We start from the raw sequence: 15,890 nt of genomic DNA, 5'->3' as shown, positions 1-15,890 counted from the left end.
TCTGCATTGCTTGGGGAATCACTGTTGGATGTAACATCATGCACGTGCAGCTACAGACAATTCCAGTCATACTTTTACTAAGTAAACCAAAGGAGTTAATTCTCTACAGATATATCTAAATAAATCATCACACTACCACAAACACTTGCAGATGCATTTTAATTAGTCTTCTACCTAAAAGCACTAAAATAAAGACAACATTTCTTACTTAATTTATTCAAAATAAAAGTACCCCCTCCTGTCTCTGGTATACTTAAAAACAGGACTGCCCTACCACTTCTGACAGCGGAATGTACGCGTACCTCTGGCCACGGTATTTGTAACAGTAAAACCACTATAAATGTTACCCCCAAAATATCTATCAATCAAATAGGAACTGTAGCTTTAGCTTCTAAATAAAATCTTTATTTGAATGACACAGAACACACTTTTCTATGTCAGCATTAAATACAGAAGTACGTGAATAATCACAAGATTTCCCAGGCACAGTTTCAGCCCAGAGCATGACCCAGTATCATTTTAAGACATTTACCTTAAAAACCCCCAACAACCAGAGCACCACAGATCCTGTTTCTACCCCAACATGCAATAAGGACTATTATTGCTCATCGTGCCTTTGACTCGGAGAGTATTTTCCCAGCTGTGTTGAGCCCGATCCCCCAGCATCTTACGTAGGCAATTTTGGTCCAAGCGAGCAATGTGTTCACGCACGCGTACATCGCAGTGGGGGAAGGAATCACTGGCTCTGCCTTTTCGCAGCACAGCACAGGCGCTGTAGCCCCAGCAGACTGGAATAAGGACGTAGTTTAAACTCATTTTAAATTGAGTTAACCTGTTCTCTAAGAACAATCTCTCTGTAAGAGAAGAAAATCACACCGGGGAGGAGGGCTCCTCCTCCCTGCTGCTCCCACCCGCAGCTCTGCCCAGGCAGGGCCAGGGAGAGAAGACAGGTCAGAGGAGCGTGAAACAGAAAGTGGGATCTTGCAAATTCAAGTCACTGGAAATAAGTACGAATTGTAAGGCATGGAAACCAGTACACGTGTGCAGCAGGTAAAACAGTCTTTTCAACATCCCTGCGAAAAGATACATCAGATCACCACTTCAAAGCGTCGCAGATGGCAGCACCACTTCGGTGAACATTAACCTTTTTTTCTGGCAGCGAGGGAAATCAATACCACCCTGCTCGGAAACGTCAATATAAATGCTCAAAAATCATAATATTAACATTTCAGAGTCTGAGAGACTCTCAGCCAAAAACAGTTTCTGCAACAGCCTTTGCATTTTTAAAAAGATATAAATAAAATTTCATCACTTTAGAACACAAGGTAAGCTGAAAGACAGTGTTTTGGGTTTGTTTTTTTTTTTTTTTAGTAAACTCAATTCCCCTGTGGCATTTTAGCCCAACTGCAGGGGCACTGAAAATGACTGTAGATGCAGTAAAAATCTATTTAATTGATTTTTATTGTTCAACCTAAAGGAAATGCTTTTGTATGTAAAAATGACACCATTATACAGCAATTGTAGGGTTTCGTGTTTTGAAATTCCAGTTTAAATAACATCAAGTCATTAGACATGCTTTTCTGATGTACTTTTAAGGCAGACGTAAAATTACACTGTACCTTTAAATTCTCTCTACAGCACCAAATAATAATGTTATTAAAAAAGAAAAAAAAATCTGTAATTTCCCTACATCCACTAAAAATAAAACACATCTTGTTTTAAGCAGAAGACTACTCATGCAGGGGAAATATGGTGAGACAGACCATATAGTCTTGGCCTGTAAAAAAGAAAGAAAAAAAAAGCCGCAAAATACAACAGAACTAGGAGCCAAAGCAAGACAGTCTTCTCAGCATAGCCAAAAAGAGAGCCTAGACTAGATAGCACTGTACCACCAGATCCGGGATCACCAGAACTTCAGAAAGACATCATCTTCTGAGAAGGACATTCAGAAATGGAGACCACCAAAAGGAGTACTGTATGTGGAGACTAAAATGCAATTTTTGCAGCATAAAGTTTCCTTTACCCAGTTGTCATGGAATATGTAAAATACACTACTTCTGTGTTCAGATCCATACGCTTCCCCTCCTTCAGAAACGAAGTCCTCAGGCAGCCCCTTATTTTTAAGTTATCACACATAAAGGACAAAATCATGAACTACATGTCGCTTTTAAGTTTTTACAAGTCCTATAAAATATTAAAAATAACCAATTAGTGTTTCTTTTGCTTTTAATATTCCTGCCTGCATACAAATGCTCCTGTAAAGCTAATTGGACCACCATGACAGTAATTAAAGAAAACCCTCCAAATTAATCTAATACACTGCTGCGACCCTCAGCACGTTTGCCGATGATACCAAGCTGTTTGGCGAGGTAGACATGCTGGAGGGGAGGGATGCCATCCAGAGGGACCTGGACAGGCTGCAGAGGTGGGCCCAAGCCAACCTCATGCAGTTCAACAAGGCCAAGTGCAAGGTCTTACATCTGGGTCGGGGCAATCCCAAGCACAAATACAGGTTCAGTGGGGAATGGCTGGAGAGCAGCCCTGAGGAGAAGGACCTGGGGGTGCTGATTGACAAGAAGCTCAACATGAGCCAGCAGTGTGCGATTGCAGCCCAGAAGGCCAACCGTATCCTGGGCTGCATCAAAAGAAGTGTGGCCAGCAGGACAAAGGGGGTGATTCTGCCCCTCTACTCCACTCTCATGAGACCCCACCTGGAGTACTGCATCCAGCTCTGGAGTCCCCAACATAAGAAGGACATGGACCTGCTGGAGTGTGTCCAGAGATGAGCCACGAGGATGATCCAAGGGCTGGAGCACCTCTCCTATGAGGACAGGCTGGAAGAGTTGGGGCTGTTCAGCCTAAAGAAGAGAAGGCTCCGGGGAGATCTTATTGTGGCCTTCCAGTACCTAAAGGGGGCCTACAGGAGGGCTGGGGAAGGACTTTTTACAAGGGCATGTAGCAATAGGACGAGGGGGAATGGCTTTAAACTGGAAGAGGGCAGGTTCAGATTGAAGATTAGGAAGAAGTTTTTCACTTTGAGGGTGGTGAGGCACTGGCACAGGTTGCCCAGAGAGGTTGTTGAGGCCCCATCCCTGGAGGTGTTCAAGGCCAGGCTGGATGTGGCCTTGGGCAACCTGGTCTAGTGGAAGGTGTCCCTGCATATGGCAGGGGGGTTGGAACTTGATGATCTTCATGGTCCCTTCCGACCTAAACCATTCTATGATTCTATGACAGAAACTTAAAACGATACGCCCTTTCCACAAATAATCCAGAACTTTATTCCCTTCATCTGAACTGTGGCATTGCTGGAAAAATTCACCTTTTCAACTTCAGTTTGGTTCAGGGTTTTTCTTTTGTCTTCAGAGTAATCCCTAACAGGGGAGAGAGGTGAAATGCGTGCAGAGGTGGGTCAGTGACACAAAACTCCCTTTCGTTACGTTGTTAACCCTAAGAAACCTTGTCTAGCCCACCGTATTTCAACCCTGGACTGGAAATATTTAGCTGGTGGCAAAAGGCAATTCTTCTTCTTTTGACATAAAGTATGTACTTTGAGAGCCTGTTTAAAAATTCACTTTTCCAGCACGAAAGCACTCAAAAGCTGAAGTTCCTCTATCGCCCCTCCAAAAAGATGTCTCAGCTGTACCGAAGAGAAACGGAAACATTAGGCTGTGGATTCAAATTAGCTGTCAAGAAACACGAACATAAATCTGATTTAATAGCGTAATTTGGAAATGTGTTCTGGGCCCACCCTTGGCAATATCACCACAGTTTAATTCACGTTGTAGCAATATTTAAAACAGCTCTGCAACTTTGCTTCTCCACCCAACTAAACAACAGAAAATTATGTCGTTAAATGAAAAACAACACACGTATTTAAGCAAGAGAAACCATCTAAACTTCTGACATTTTTCATCTTAATTTTTTTTTTAATCCAAAAGATTTGTACAGCATTTTTTTAAATAACTTACAAGATCAAAAGGAAAATAAATGCATAGCTACAAAACCTTAGAATATAACCTCCCCTTGTTGCAGAAGAGTTCAAAGTCATAAAGTGCTGCAGATATGAACACACATCAGACAAATAATCTAGTAACTAACTTATTTTTCTGGTTTATTTAACAATATTCCAGGCTTAGAACATTAAATAAAAAACTCACAGACAATGGGTAGGACTAACAATGGCTTTGTGGCTGGTTTTTTTTTCTTCTCCTTTTTTTTTTTTTTTAAAAGAACGCTGAGACACATCAATTGAACCGACTACAGTTTTATTTTGGATACCAAAAAATAAAAAGAAGCTGGAAGGAAGAGAGTAGTGCATTGCACTGACCTCAGTAAAACTGCTTGTAAGCGTCACTGCATACGTTTAGCCCTAGAAGGACGAAGATGGAAAGGGGAGATGGATGCTGCCAAGAGTGGTAGGCTGAACGAGGGTTGGGGGACCAGTGCTCTGGCCTCTGCCTTGGTCGCAAGGGCAGGGCTTTGCATTCCGCTCGTGTAAGAGAGGATCCACACGCCTCACACCAGCATTTGCGCAGCTCCTTTAGGGATAGCAGCGGTGGCAGCAGGTGGAGGTGGTGCAAGGGGACACAACCAACACCAGCTGGCACTCAAGGGACATAAAAACCAAGACAGGGGCATCACAGGAGATCAGGTAACATCAAACAGGGACCTGCTGTATTTTGCTCCCTGCTGCTATTTGACTCACAGATAACCTACATACCTGTGGGAGTTTAGGCCAAGCCTCTGCTTTGCACTTTGGAGTAGCAACATTCAACGGATGCACTGTGCGTGTACTTTTGTGCAAGTGCAAATCAATTTTCAGGGGGCTGGAGAGTGAAAACCCGGGCTTATTGACAGCCAAACACGGGCCATGCCACCTGTTAAATGCATTTTTCCCCGGGCTTAAACTTGCCAGGCAGTTCACTACTATTTACTCCACTGCTCTTTCACTCTAACCTCTGCCCTTCCTCCCCATCCACCCGCCCCTTCCCACTGCCTACAAAGAACACAGAGGCCTCAAACTTGCAAAAACTATTAAACCAAAACATAAACAAGCAGTTTGGCAATAGATTAAATTCCATCGCAATTCTCATTTTTTTATGTTCCTCCTGGCTGGGCCCCTTCTACAACCAAACATCTGTGGGTACCACCATGATGAGAAAAAATAACTTTCTTCCTCCAGAACAGTAACAGCCAGTCTTCAACAGACCTCTCTCCACAAAGGTTGTGCTCGACACAGTCATAGACTAAAGCCAAGGTGGGGGGCTAGATGCCAGTAACAAAAATAAAACCACAAGCAAACCTTGACTGCAACTGGACAATGTCAAGAGTCCTCCTCCGCACCTCAGGGAAAAAAACTGGATGCCATCCCACTCTGTGCCAAGCGTGACCTCTAATCTTGTTTATGACCTGCAGAATTTCATAAGAGATGGGGAGTTTGGGGTTCATTTTTTTTTCTTTTTTTTTTTCTTGTTTGCCAAGTTCTAGTAAAAGACTTAAAACACTTAGGCATAGACAAAAAGGGAACAATTACAATACACAACAACTAATCAAAAACAGTACTCAAACATTAGACTGGACCGGACTAAAGTCCACTCTACAAACTGAATCAAAGAGACAGGAGAAAAACAAAAGAGTTTTTAAGTGCTAACAGAATAAGAAACAATCTTAAAGACTCACTAAATACATGTGGGGAAATGGAGGGGTCCCCTTCTTTTAAATATATTTACATAATATTAAAGCTTTTTGCTTTGCTTTTCTTGCCAACAAAATTTTCTAGCTACCCTGGACAAAGTCCCCATTTAAATTAAGAGGTTCAGAATTTTATAACATAGCCAGACTGTTAGACCCATGGCCCATACGTGTCTCACCACCCTCTCCTTCCCTCCCTCCACGGTCAAGGGGAGCTGATGCCTTGCCTGCTTCACTGCCCGCCTGGCGTCAGCTGTAACATCAGCACAAAGCGAAGGTAACACAATGCCACCCCGACCCCCCACACGTCGTTACCACTTTGTAGAAAGCACAAGAGACTACAATCAGGGCTTGCCTAGACACCAATAAAAAAAAAAAAAACAAACAAACCAAAAGGGGGGGGTTTGCCATTTAGCTGCTGCAGTTAAATGGTACAACCGGACTAATGTGGACACAGCAATACCAGTTTAAAAGCGTTTATACCATTTACACCACACTGGAAAGGAAAATAACTTATCCCGGTATAAGTGCATCCACACTACAGCCTATGCCAGCACAGTATCAGTTAAAATAAGAACACATCAGTCCCCTAATTGACGAATTATATCAGCTGAACTTTTCTAGCATAGACCAGGCCTAAGACATGAGGTAGTGAAAAAGAAAATCAGGCTCAAGATCTTTTTTCATTCCATGACATTGTTACACTCTAAAAATCTTCACTGCTCAGATTTATGGATTTTAAAAACAATGTTTTAAAATCCAAAATTTAAAGCTAACATCCTGAGTCACACAGGATTTACACATGGAGGCATAAATCTTAAAAACTCCCTTGCTTAGGGTCCTAATTCAGGAAAATATTTTTATGATAGAAAGCACGAAAGCATGTGTTTGTCTCCCACTGAAGCAAGTGGAAAGGAAGCACATGGGTAAGTGCTTTCTGAAATCTGGGCCACAGTCAGAAATCACGGTCTTTGTAGAATTTATTTCCTCATTCATTTCAGTGCTGTTTAATCACAAGTCATTCATGTTTTAAGACAGTGGGAAAAACATAGACAATGGAAGCTAAATCAAGTTTGTTACAACTGTTCAATATTTACAGCATTCATAGCATAAAACAGAAATATTTTTGGTAACTTAAGACAAATACCTTTTTTCTTTGTTATTAAATGTACCGCAGCAGTCCTGTTAAACAAACCCACTGTCTCGGATATTAAAGAAATTGTTGTTTACATTTACCGAGTCATTTAAATTAAAAATCTGTTCCTGTTCCAAACCCCACTCTCCTTCGTCTTCATCCTCCGGTTCTGCCTCAGACCCATTCCGACTGTTTTCGTACAAAAAGATTTGCTCATCCACATGAGCTGGGGCTAACCGGTTTCTCTTTGCACTTACAACATTAGCAGAAGAACCAAAAAGGCGTTCAGGGAAGACCCTTGTGGCCAAAATACACCAGTATTTTTGAAGAACCTTTGGTAAAACTGGAAACAGCGCTAGTCTGTCAGACCACCACTTCAGTGGGTCTTCGTTCAAACCGAGGACCTTTTGTGACTTGAAGTTGCTCAACTCCTCAACGATCTGAGCGTGCCATTCCTCCTGGTCTTCCACGCCTCCCGTCTGGCAAAAAATCTCTGCGAGCATGTTGTTGATGACACTAGTAGGAGGAGGAGTCGAGGAGATGATGATTTTTTTCACAGGGGGCTCTTCTGAAACGGTAAAGAATTTTTCTTCAGTCCTAAAGGTATTTTCTTTTACTTTCTCCAGCAGGCTTTTTGCTTCTTCCACCACTCTGTTTTCAACCTGCTGCCGCTCAAAGGCTGAAAGGAAAGGCAGTTTTTTGTAGCGGGGATCCAAGAAAGTTGCAACATTGAGAAACATGTCTATCTCAGGCGTGTGCTGGTAGGTCGTTGACAACTCTTTAGCAATCACCTCCTTTGCCATGCTGATTTCTTTCAAATCGTTCTCTTTGATGTTCAGGGTAGTATTTAGAAGCATGTGGAGAAGTGGCTTCACCATACTTATTGTCGGGTACTTTGAAGCAGACATCATCTCCGCAACCTGCTTGAAAGGCTGCAGCAGCTCCACCAGCCCTTCGATTGTATTCCACTCACTGGCTTCCAGCATGAGGTGGTGGTTGTTGCTGTCCTCCACGAGAACAGCTGCAATGACAAACTGCTGCTCCTTGAGGCGCTGCAGCATAGCGAGCGTGCTTCCCCACCAGGAAACACGGTCACTTACCAGCATGCAGTGGAGAATATTCTGCTGCTTCTGCTTCTCGCTCAGCATGTACATTGCAACTGTAGACTGCTGAAAATACTCCACCAGTTTTCGGCACCTAGCAAGAAGGCTGCAGAGTTTGGGGAGCTGAAAAGCTTGTTGTATTCCTGCGTTAAAAGTGTGCCCCAAACAAGGCATCTGTACGGGAATATCTAGGAGAGAGCAAGCTTTCACAATGTCTTTACTGTAATCTGTTGTAGCACCAAAGACTTTTGTATTGATCCCCCATTCAATGAACGTTTCATAAAGGACTCGCGTAATAGTCTCAGCAGTATTATCCTCCGGTACTTCAAACGTTTTTAAACACCTCGAGTTCACTGCCAGGCAGTTGGCAGGACTGCTGCTGAGAAAGTGAACCGCGACGGTTACATATGACCTGTTCTGGTTTTCGCTCCTCCACATATCCGTGGATATGCCACACCATAGAACCTCGGTGAGCTCCTTCAGCACAATTTCTCTAATGGCATTGTACTTTTCGGGAATAGCTTTTGTACAGAAGTACTTTCGACTAGGAAGTTCATACCTGGGGTCTGCTGTTCTCAAGAGGGCCTTGAAGGTGGGTTCATCAACAATAGAGGCCGGATACATGCCCTCGCAAATTAGGCTGATGACCGCAGATGTCAGTTCCTGATGCTTTTTGTTTTCGTAATTCTGGTAGGTCTTCATGATGAGGCTATCTTGAACAACCTGCTGCGACGACTCCGGCTTGATTTTTGAAAACGCAGTGGCAAAGGCTTCCCTCATTTGCTCAGTGTTACTTTTCACAAATTCGCAGAATTCATCGGGGTGATTTTTCTCAAGGTGGTAAGAAAGGTTGGATGTGTTTCCTGAATAGGCGATCTGTGCCATGCAAATACGGCAGTAGATCTTCTTCCACTGTAATATGCATCCTTCTGCATTGGTATCAAACCCGAAGTACTTCCACACTTTACTCTTTGCTCTTGGGTGAGCCACTAACTTTAGGTCTGATGGGGAACCTTCTAAACTTTTATTCTCCATTGCTTCTTGGCCACCGTCCCACCTTTTGATCCTTCACTCATTAATGAGTACCTGATAAAGGCAGTAAGATAAAGATACAATGAGAAAGCACAAGTTTGACCACACTTAACTATGTGAAATCAGCGTTTCTGCGAACGTTTCAAGAAACCTACCTTACTAACTACATTTGCAAATTTAAAGATGAGATTTGCAGGAAGTGTGACCTACAAGAAGCCCATCGGAATGTCAAAAATTAACAAGGGTTTTAATATATCGCATTCTGCTGTGAAACTGAGCTAGAAGACCTGCGTAAATCTTGTTTCTGCATTACATAATTCTGGGTACAGAAAGCGTAACCACCACCACAGAGTTGATACATTACTGTCACACAAAGCGGTCATCTGCTATAGCACTTTCCTGCCTCTTAAGTTTAGTTAGGGCTAGCCCAACATCCTCTTGCCTAAGAGTTACTGAACTTCACTGTTAACATTTATTTCAATTGAAACCTGATACTGAAGGAGCAAAGGTTTTATTGTTTGTTTATTTTGAAAGAAGTTTTGTTAGCTCAATCTAACTGTTCCAGTGTTTGCTTTAAAAAAAAAACAACACAACTAATAAAAAAATCTGTGATGCAAATTATGGCATTAATATGATCCTCTGAAATGTAAAGATGTTTTCTGACTGAAATAAAAGGAAAGGGAATTTGAACCTACATGCAGATCAACAATACGCATCTGACACCTTTCCTGTCCTTGTCTTTCTGAAATCAAAGCCATCTCCTGAGCTACTAGTTCACAATTGTGGTTCCTGGAATAACAGTGCATTATAATTACAGGAAAAGCAGACAGGGAAGCACTAATAAATGTTATTATCCACATCAGCTGGAAAATAATTTTGCTCTGTTTTCTTCAAAAGGCTGCAGAAGTCGGGAGGGGGTGACACTCTAGAGATGAGCGTGGTGATAAGGCCAGACTTGGCAATCTGTACCTCAGTATCTGCACAGGAAAATGCTTCTTGTGCAAACAGTCACATGCAAGGACAACTCGAGGCCCACAGTGTCTCTGTGTACAGTGTCGGCAGCTGGCACCCGCCAGAGCTGATTTCGCTACACCAAAAAGCCAAGCCACGGCACAGCACATCTGCACGCTCAGGCTTCTCCATTTCTTCCACACCACCAGCTGAGCCACCGTGACAGCTACAAGCCCTTTGCCAGGGGCCTGGCCAAGATCGGGAAGGAGAAGGAAGCCATCAGTTAAACATGGATGCAACCTCCTCCACAAATATCCAGGGGAAGAGAGCAGAAGAGGAACACCAGGAGCATCCCTGCAGCCAGCCTGAAAGCAGCGGCACTGCGCCTTCTCTGCCCATCAGGAGCTGCACCTGCGCCCAAGCCCAGACATCCCCGGGTGCTAAGACCGGCTGCTTAGGGGAGGAAGAACAATCTGACTTCTTCATATTGCTGCAAGGGAGTATCCCCCCCAAAAACATTTATGTGTGCAAGCTTCTCCGGTGTGCTTTCTGCTGTTGATGAACATTCCCAAGAAAAGCTGTTTTCCCTCTGAACTATAGCTGGTATTTGCAGCACTTTCTGAACGTCTTGAATGGAAAAACCAAGGACAGGTTTACCAAGACTAAACATTTATTTCAACACAGCTGTTGGTTTAGAAGCAGAATGAGATGCAGGGCAAGCATTTTATTGGATTTGTTCTGAAGATTTACTTCTGGGTGTAGACCTTTTTTTTTTGCCTTTTTCTTGAGGGGGGCAATGTTCTGACTACTAGCATGCCCTCCACTGTAATTCATTCCGTGCCTCCTTTTAAGTTGCCAGGATAAACTATTGATTCAACATGGTAATGCTGCCTAGTTCCAGAGATGTGCATCTCAACAGCACCACACTACGCAATCCCACAAAAACTTGATGATTTTGAAAGACAAAGTGGTGTAATGTATAATGATGTAACCCTGCCATAGCATCAGACTGTGCATTGACAAGATATGTCCTATCAGTATGTATTATTATTGCTTTTAGATCCCTCCACTTCAATCCATGACATGGTGTCTCAAGGAAGTATAGAGGCTCCTGGTATTTCATTAAATCTTAGTTTCCTTTGCAGTTATGTGGCAGCTCCTGAAAGCAAGGAGGAAGGAACTGTAATAAAGGAGTTGCTGTGTCTTTAATATTTAAAATTAGTATGACACACCTTGGATCACAAAAAAGTTCATCACAGACTGATAAAATACAAGTTATTTTAGAGCAAGGGAGTGCTACACACTCACCCCACCCTTCATTTTTAGGTGTGTTACAGCTTTGCCATCATTTTGAGATGGATCTGGCACCTGGCAATAGTGGCACAGAGCAGCACTGCCACAGTGAAGGATATGCCAGCATAACATAGCCTTTATTATAATGCTGTAAACCACACTTCAGCTGTCATAATAGCTTGAATATAAACTGCTAATCATCACTGCCTCTCCTCAAGTGTTATACAGTGTAACTGGCACTATGAGGGGAAAAAAAAAAAAAAACAAAACAAACAAAAAACCCACCCCACACCTCTCATTTTTCTCTAAGAGGAGGTAAATTTTCCCTCATTCAATGAAACAAAATGTTCATAGCCTAGGCTTGGCATAAAACAGAGCAGCTTCAACTCTAAGCCAAACTGAAGACACCAGCACCTTGCAGAATGAAATCCATCGGGAATGAAGCACCCCCTTGCCTTTGGGAAGTGCTGCAGCTTGTTACAAGGGCAGCTGATGGAAATGCTCTCTTTTAGCTTGCCGAACTTTCCATGATAAAACAACTAGCGCCACTTTGGTTTGCTGAAAACCCTTCCGCTCACAGAAGCCTTAAGGCTACAAACATGCCTCTTCCTTTCTCCCTTGAATTCCCACCCACACTGAAACAGCGCGCACCTTCGGAGAAGCTGCTGTTTTCCTCACTGCCTCCATGCAGCTGGCCAACACCACCAGAGAGTACCAGAGCCGAGGCTTTAAGAGCCTGCAGACAGGATCCTCTGCTGGCCTCGCAGCGGACTCAGCTGCTGCAGAAGGAGGAGGAGGAGCAGAAGGAAGGGCCCAGGTTTCCTGGCCCTAGTACCTCATCCCCACTCTCCCTGGGGCAGGCTGTGCTGCCTCCTCACACCTCAGACCCCTCTCACTCTAACACAAACCCATGACTCCCCTTCGCCAGGGCAGGGCTTGGACCAAAGTACTGAAGCGCCAGCGATGATGCACATTGCAGAGGGCAGCGGTGCTACCCCTGCACCAGGCAGGGCTCCACTTCCTCAGTGGCGGGCGAAGCAAATAGGTTCAAAAGCAGCACAAGAGTCACTCGGATTGTGAAACCATGCACAGGGACATGAGGAAATGCGGGGTGTGCAGCCACCCTGCAACCTTAGCTCTGCCCCCTTGTGCACACACAGCGATGGCAACCTCTTTAATTACATGGTAGGTATCGTTGTCACACAACCCTTGCTCATTCAGCACGGGGGCAACCAGAAAATGAGTGTTTCCTCCTTTCTGAAACTACCTAAATAACTCTCTCAGGTGCCTGTGTGGGGAAGAGGGATTAATGGTTAGATGGAACTTTATTTTTGCTTGCCGACCATCCTTCCTACCTAGTCGCTTCTCTGCCCACCTCTGGACGTTTTCCTGCCCAAAGCTCATACGGCTTTGAGGAGGAAGCGCTCGGTCTGTCATTATGCTTTACTCATATAAACTAAAAGCCCTCACTACATGAATTGAAATTAAGAGAAGTATGTTCCTAAATTACTATTTCACAATTAATTGTAAAGAAACTCGGTACAAATTATGATACTGACTAACTAGAAATCAGGCAATTAAAAATAAGAATGAGATCTCAATCGCTTTTAGGAAGAATAGGAGTCAGCTTTAAGGTCTTCTGAACTTCAGCCACGCCACGACCTTCTTCAGAGACAGTTTTCTACATGACACAGACCAAATTTAGCTACGAAGACTTCAAAACTACAAAATATTCAGCATTTAGTCTTCCCCTACCAAAATTCAATGAAACATGTACAGCAGAAGAGAAAATACAGGAGGAAGATGCTAAATAAATTCCTTGAGAAGCTTTTAAAATACCAGAAGAGATTATTATTATTACAGGAACCGTTTCTGTTAACAGTAGGATGACTTTCAGTGAGCACATGTCCAGTCTCACAATTAATATTAGTTTTTCTTTTATCAATCCACTGATTAGATTTTTGTTTCTAAAAAGCTGTTTATATCAAGATCTGTAGTCACACAGGGCTCTTTCTTTCTCCAATTAATTAAGATTAAGCACTGTAAAAAAAAAATCCAAGCAGTAATTTCTAATGAAACTATTAATTCTTTAGACCACTGAACACTAACACAATTCACACTATATATCGGCAGTTCTATCATTTATGCAATTAGTACTTGGAAAATGTTTTAACATAAGTTAAACATAAGTTCCCCTTCGCTTCTGCATACTGATTTTAGTTAGCAAAGCAATCACTGACTGCACCCCGTTTATCCTCCCAGCTCTGTATTTCCCTTCCCTGAGCTTCAAGATCAGAATTTCAGACCAACTTCCCTACTCTGTATCGGGGAGGGGGGGCGAGGCTCACTTCAATAGGAAATATCACTATCTTTTCAGTTTGTAAATCAAAACAATTACCAAGTTTTTGCACTGAATCAAGATTTCGGAGCTCAAACTACCCTCTTTCCCCACAAAAAACTGTCTTGAAACCCATCTATAAAAATCAGATGAACCCCAGTAGGATGCGACAGAACAGATGGTGACTTTTAAAAGCCATGCGAAAGCACATGTGCCAAGAGCATGCAACTCTGACTAAGTTAGGGTAAAGAAAAAGGAAAGAAAAACAAAGCTAGCAAGGTTTACTTGGGTTGAAATCCTTAACAATTATTCCCGGCAAGTGCAAGAAAGCAAGCTTTTCTTGGAAAATTCAGAGGCAGAAAGGCTGCACTGACACCAGACCCCTTTGCTCACCCACGGAGCTCAAGGACGAGCCACAGGGCATCCCTCAGTTTTAAACCTTCCACGGGAGAGCTGCACCACTGCCGCATGAATAGTGGGAACTCTGATGGGAGAGCTGGGGCCAAGGTGGCGACAGGATCGGAGGCAGGGCTGACTGCACCGCCCTGCCCTCCCCAGCCCCACTTCCCCCCTCCAGGCTCTCCCCTGGAAGGCACCCTGACAATAAAACACCTGTACTGGTGAGAGTTATGGACACCCCCTCAAAAAGAGGTAGAAAATTTTAAGCATACGTACCTTTCTAGGTTACTGTCTGGAAAAGTAACTTGGCTTTTTCTTACAGCGAGTGTAGTTTACTGATCCAAGCTTTAATTAAGCATGTTCTAACCAATACTTTCACTTTTTGTTGCACTGCAGTCACTATTTTGAAGTTATTATGGAAACGAGGTTACTCTTGGTAAAAAAGTTCCCATTGACAAGCTGATTCACTTTTTTAAGAAATGGCTGGACACAGCGAGTCGGAGCAAGGCAGCAGGTAACTGCCAAGAAGCAACTGCACACAAACAACTATCTGAGGAGGAAACTACTTGTCCTTGGAAGAAACCACCCCGAGTTAGGGCTGAAAGAAAACTTTCCACATCTGTCAAGTCTGCTCTGGTCCTACTCAGGCAGCTGACATTTCCCAGGTTGGATCTTCACTGTCTTTCTCTGGCATTTTCAAATTCAACACTTTTTTTTTTTTTTTTTTTTTTTTAATATCAGCTAAGAACAGACTGCAACAAAACACTCGGGTCACATTTTCGTCATGCTGTTTCTCTGTGGTTCGAAAAAAGATTTGGAAAGTGTTACACACCCTAGGCACAATACCCAGCTTTGCTCTGCCAAGAAAAACTAACGCTAGAAAAATGCTCAGATGATTTCAAACTGTACGCACATCTGCCCTTTTTGTCACCAGGGCTCTCTCGTCTGTTTTGGGGTTTTATCTGTATCTTTTAAGAATGAGAAAGAAGAATCCCAGTCTATCGCAGAAGGATCAGGAATGAATAAAAAGCAGGCAAAATGCTGCCCAAGGATAGCACATGGGATGAAATGCACAAATACGCTCTTACTGTGTGGTGTACTTGTCCCGTCTCCTCCCCAGTACTTCAGATATTCTCTACAGCAATTTCCTTATCTGCCTCATCTCCTTAACTAAACACTGTCCCTCTCGATATTACTATTTTTTTTGTACTGTTCCTCTGGTGAAGACTATCGACAGAGCCACAAAGGCTCACTTGCTGCTAAGCAGAGAAAGTTAAAGGCACTGACTTGCACGCAGTTGTACGCTCAGCTCTGATGACACCCTACGCGTCCATCCGGACTCGTAGTTTGCTCCAAGTTTATAAACCCAGAAACATTTTAAAGTCTTCAAGAGTAACATGAGGGAAGAGGAAACTCAGATCTTTGTTTTCTGGCAAACTCAAAGTTTCCTCTTGGTCAGTATCAAACATGCGCTGGACCCGAATTGGAAAAAGTGCAAAAAAAGTAACTTCTCCAACCAAAAACTAACTTGAAGTCCCTGGGACGAAACGAGAAGTGTCCCTCACTTGTCAGCTCACAAGCTGTCAGCGACTGACAACCGCTTATCAAACACCAAGTTTCCAGACCGCCGGTATCTTTCCCCTCCCAAAGCGGCCGGGGCAGAGAGGCCACGGCCGGCGCTCCCGGCCGCCCCGGCGGGCGGACAGCGGCAGCGGCCGGTGGCGGGGGGGGGGGGACGGTCACGGCGGGTGGCGGTGGCTGAAGCGCCCTGCGCCGCGGCCGGGCCGGCGGGAGGAGGCTGCCCACCACCGCCTGCCTTCCAGGCACCTACCTGGGCTGAGGGAGGCTGCGCCCGCGCGGCTCTGAGCCGAGGTCTGAGGCGAAACCGTCAGGAAAAAAAAAAAAAAGAAAAAAAAAAAAAAAAGAGGAAGAGGAGAAGCGGGGACCC

General features: G+C 43.7%; 2 protein-coding genes across 4 annotated transcripts in view; one reads left to right on the top strand and one right to left on the bottom strand.

Annotated features, from left to right (window-relative positions):
* Positions 1-15,890, top strand: part of CD99 (CD99 molecule (Xg blood group)) — a 180,579-nt gene that overhangs the window by 14,448 nt on the left and 150,241 nt on the right. The window lies entirely within an intron of this gene.
* LOC309680354 (E3 SUMO-protein ligase ZBED1) lies at positions 6,283-8,998 on the bottom strand. The gene has a single exon (XM_082493920.1). The coding sequence runs from the start codon at positions 8,962-8,964 to the stop codon at positions 6,877-6,879; it is 2,088 nt and encodes a 695-aa protein (XP_082350046.1). The 5' UTR covers positions 8,965-8,998; the 3' UTR covers positions 6,283-6,876.

Source organism: Vanellus vanellus, assembly GCF_965231255.1.
Source record: "Vanellus vanellus genome assembly, chromosome: 1".
In the NCBI taxonomy this organism is placed as follows: domain Eukaryota; kingdom Metazoa; phylum Chordata; class Aves; order Charadriiformes; family Charadriidae; genus Vanellus; species Vanellus vanellus.
The sequence above is the reverse complement of the archived record's forward strand: the minus strand, read 5'-3'. Positions and strand labels throughout refer to the sequence as shown.

Excerpts from the sequence above, each read along its gene's own strand:
- LOC309680354 (XM_082493920.1), bottom strand. The coding sequence starts at position 8,964 with ATGGAGAATAAAAGTTTAGAAGGTTCCCCATCAGACCTAAAGTTAGTG.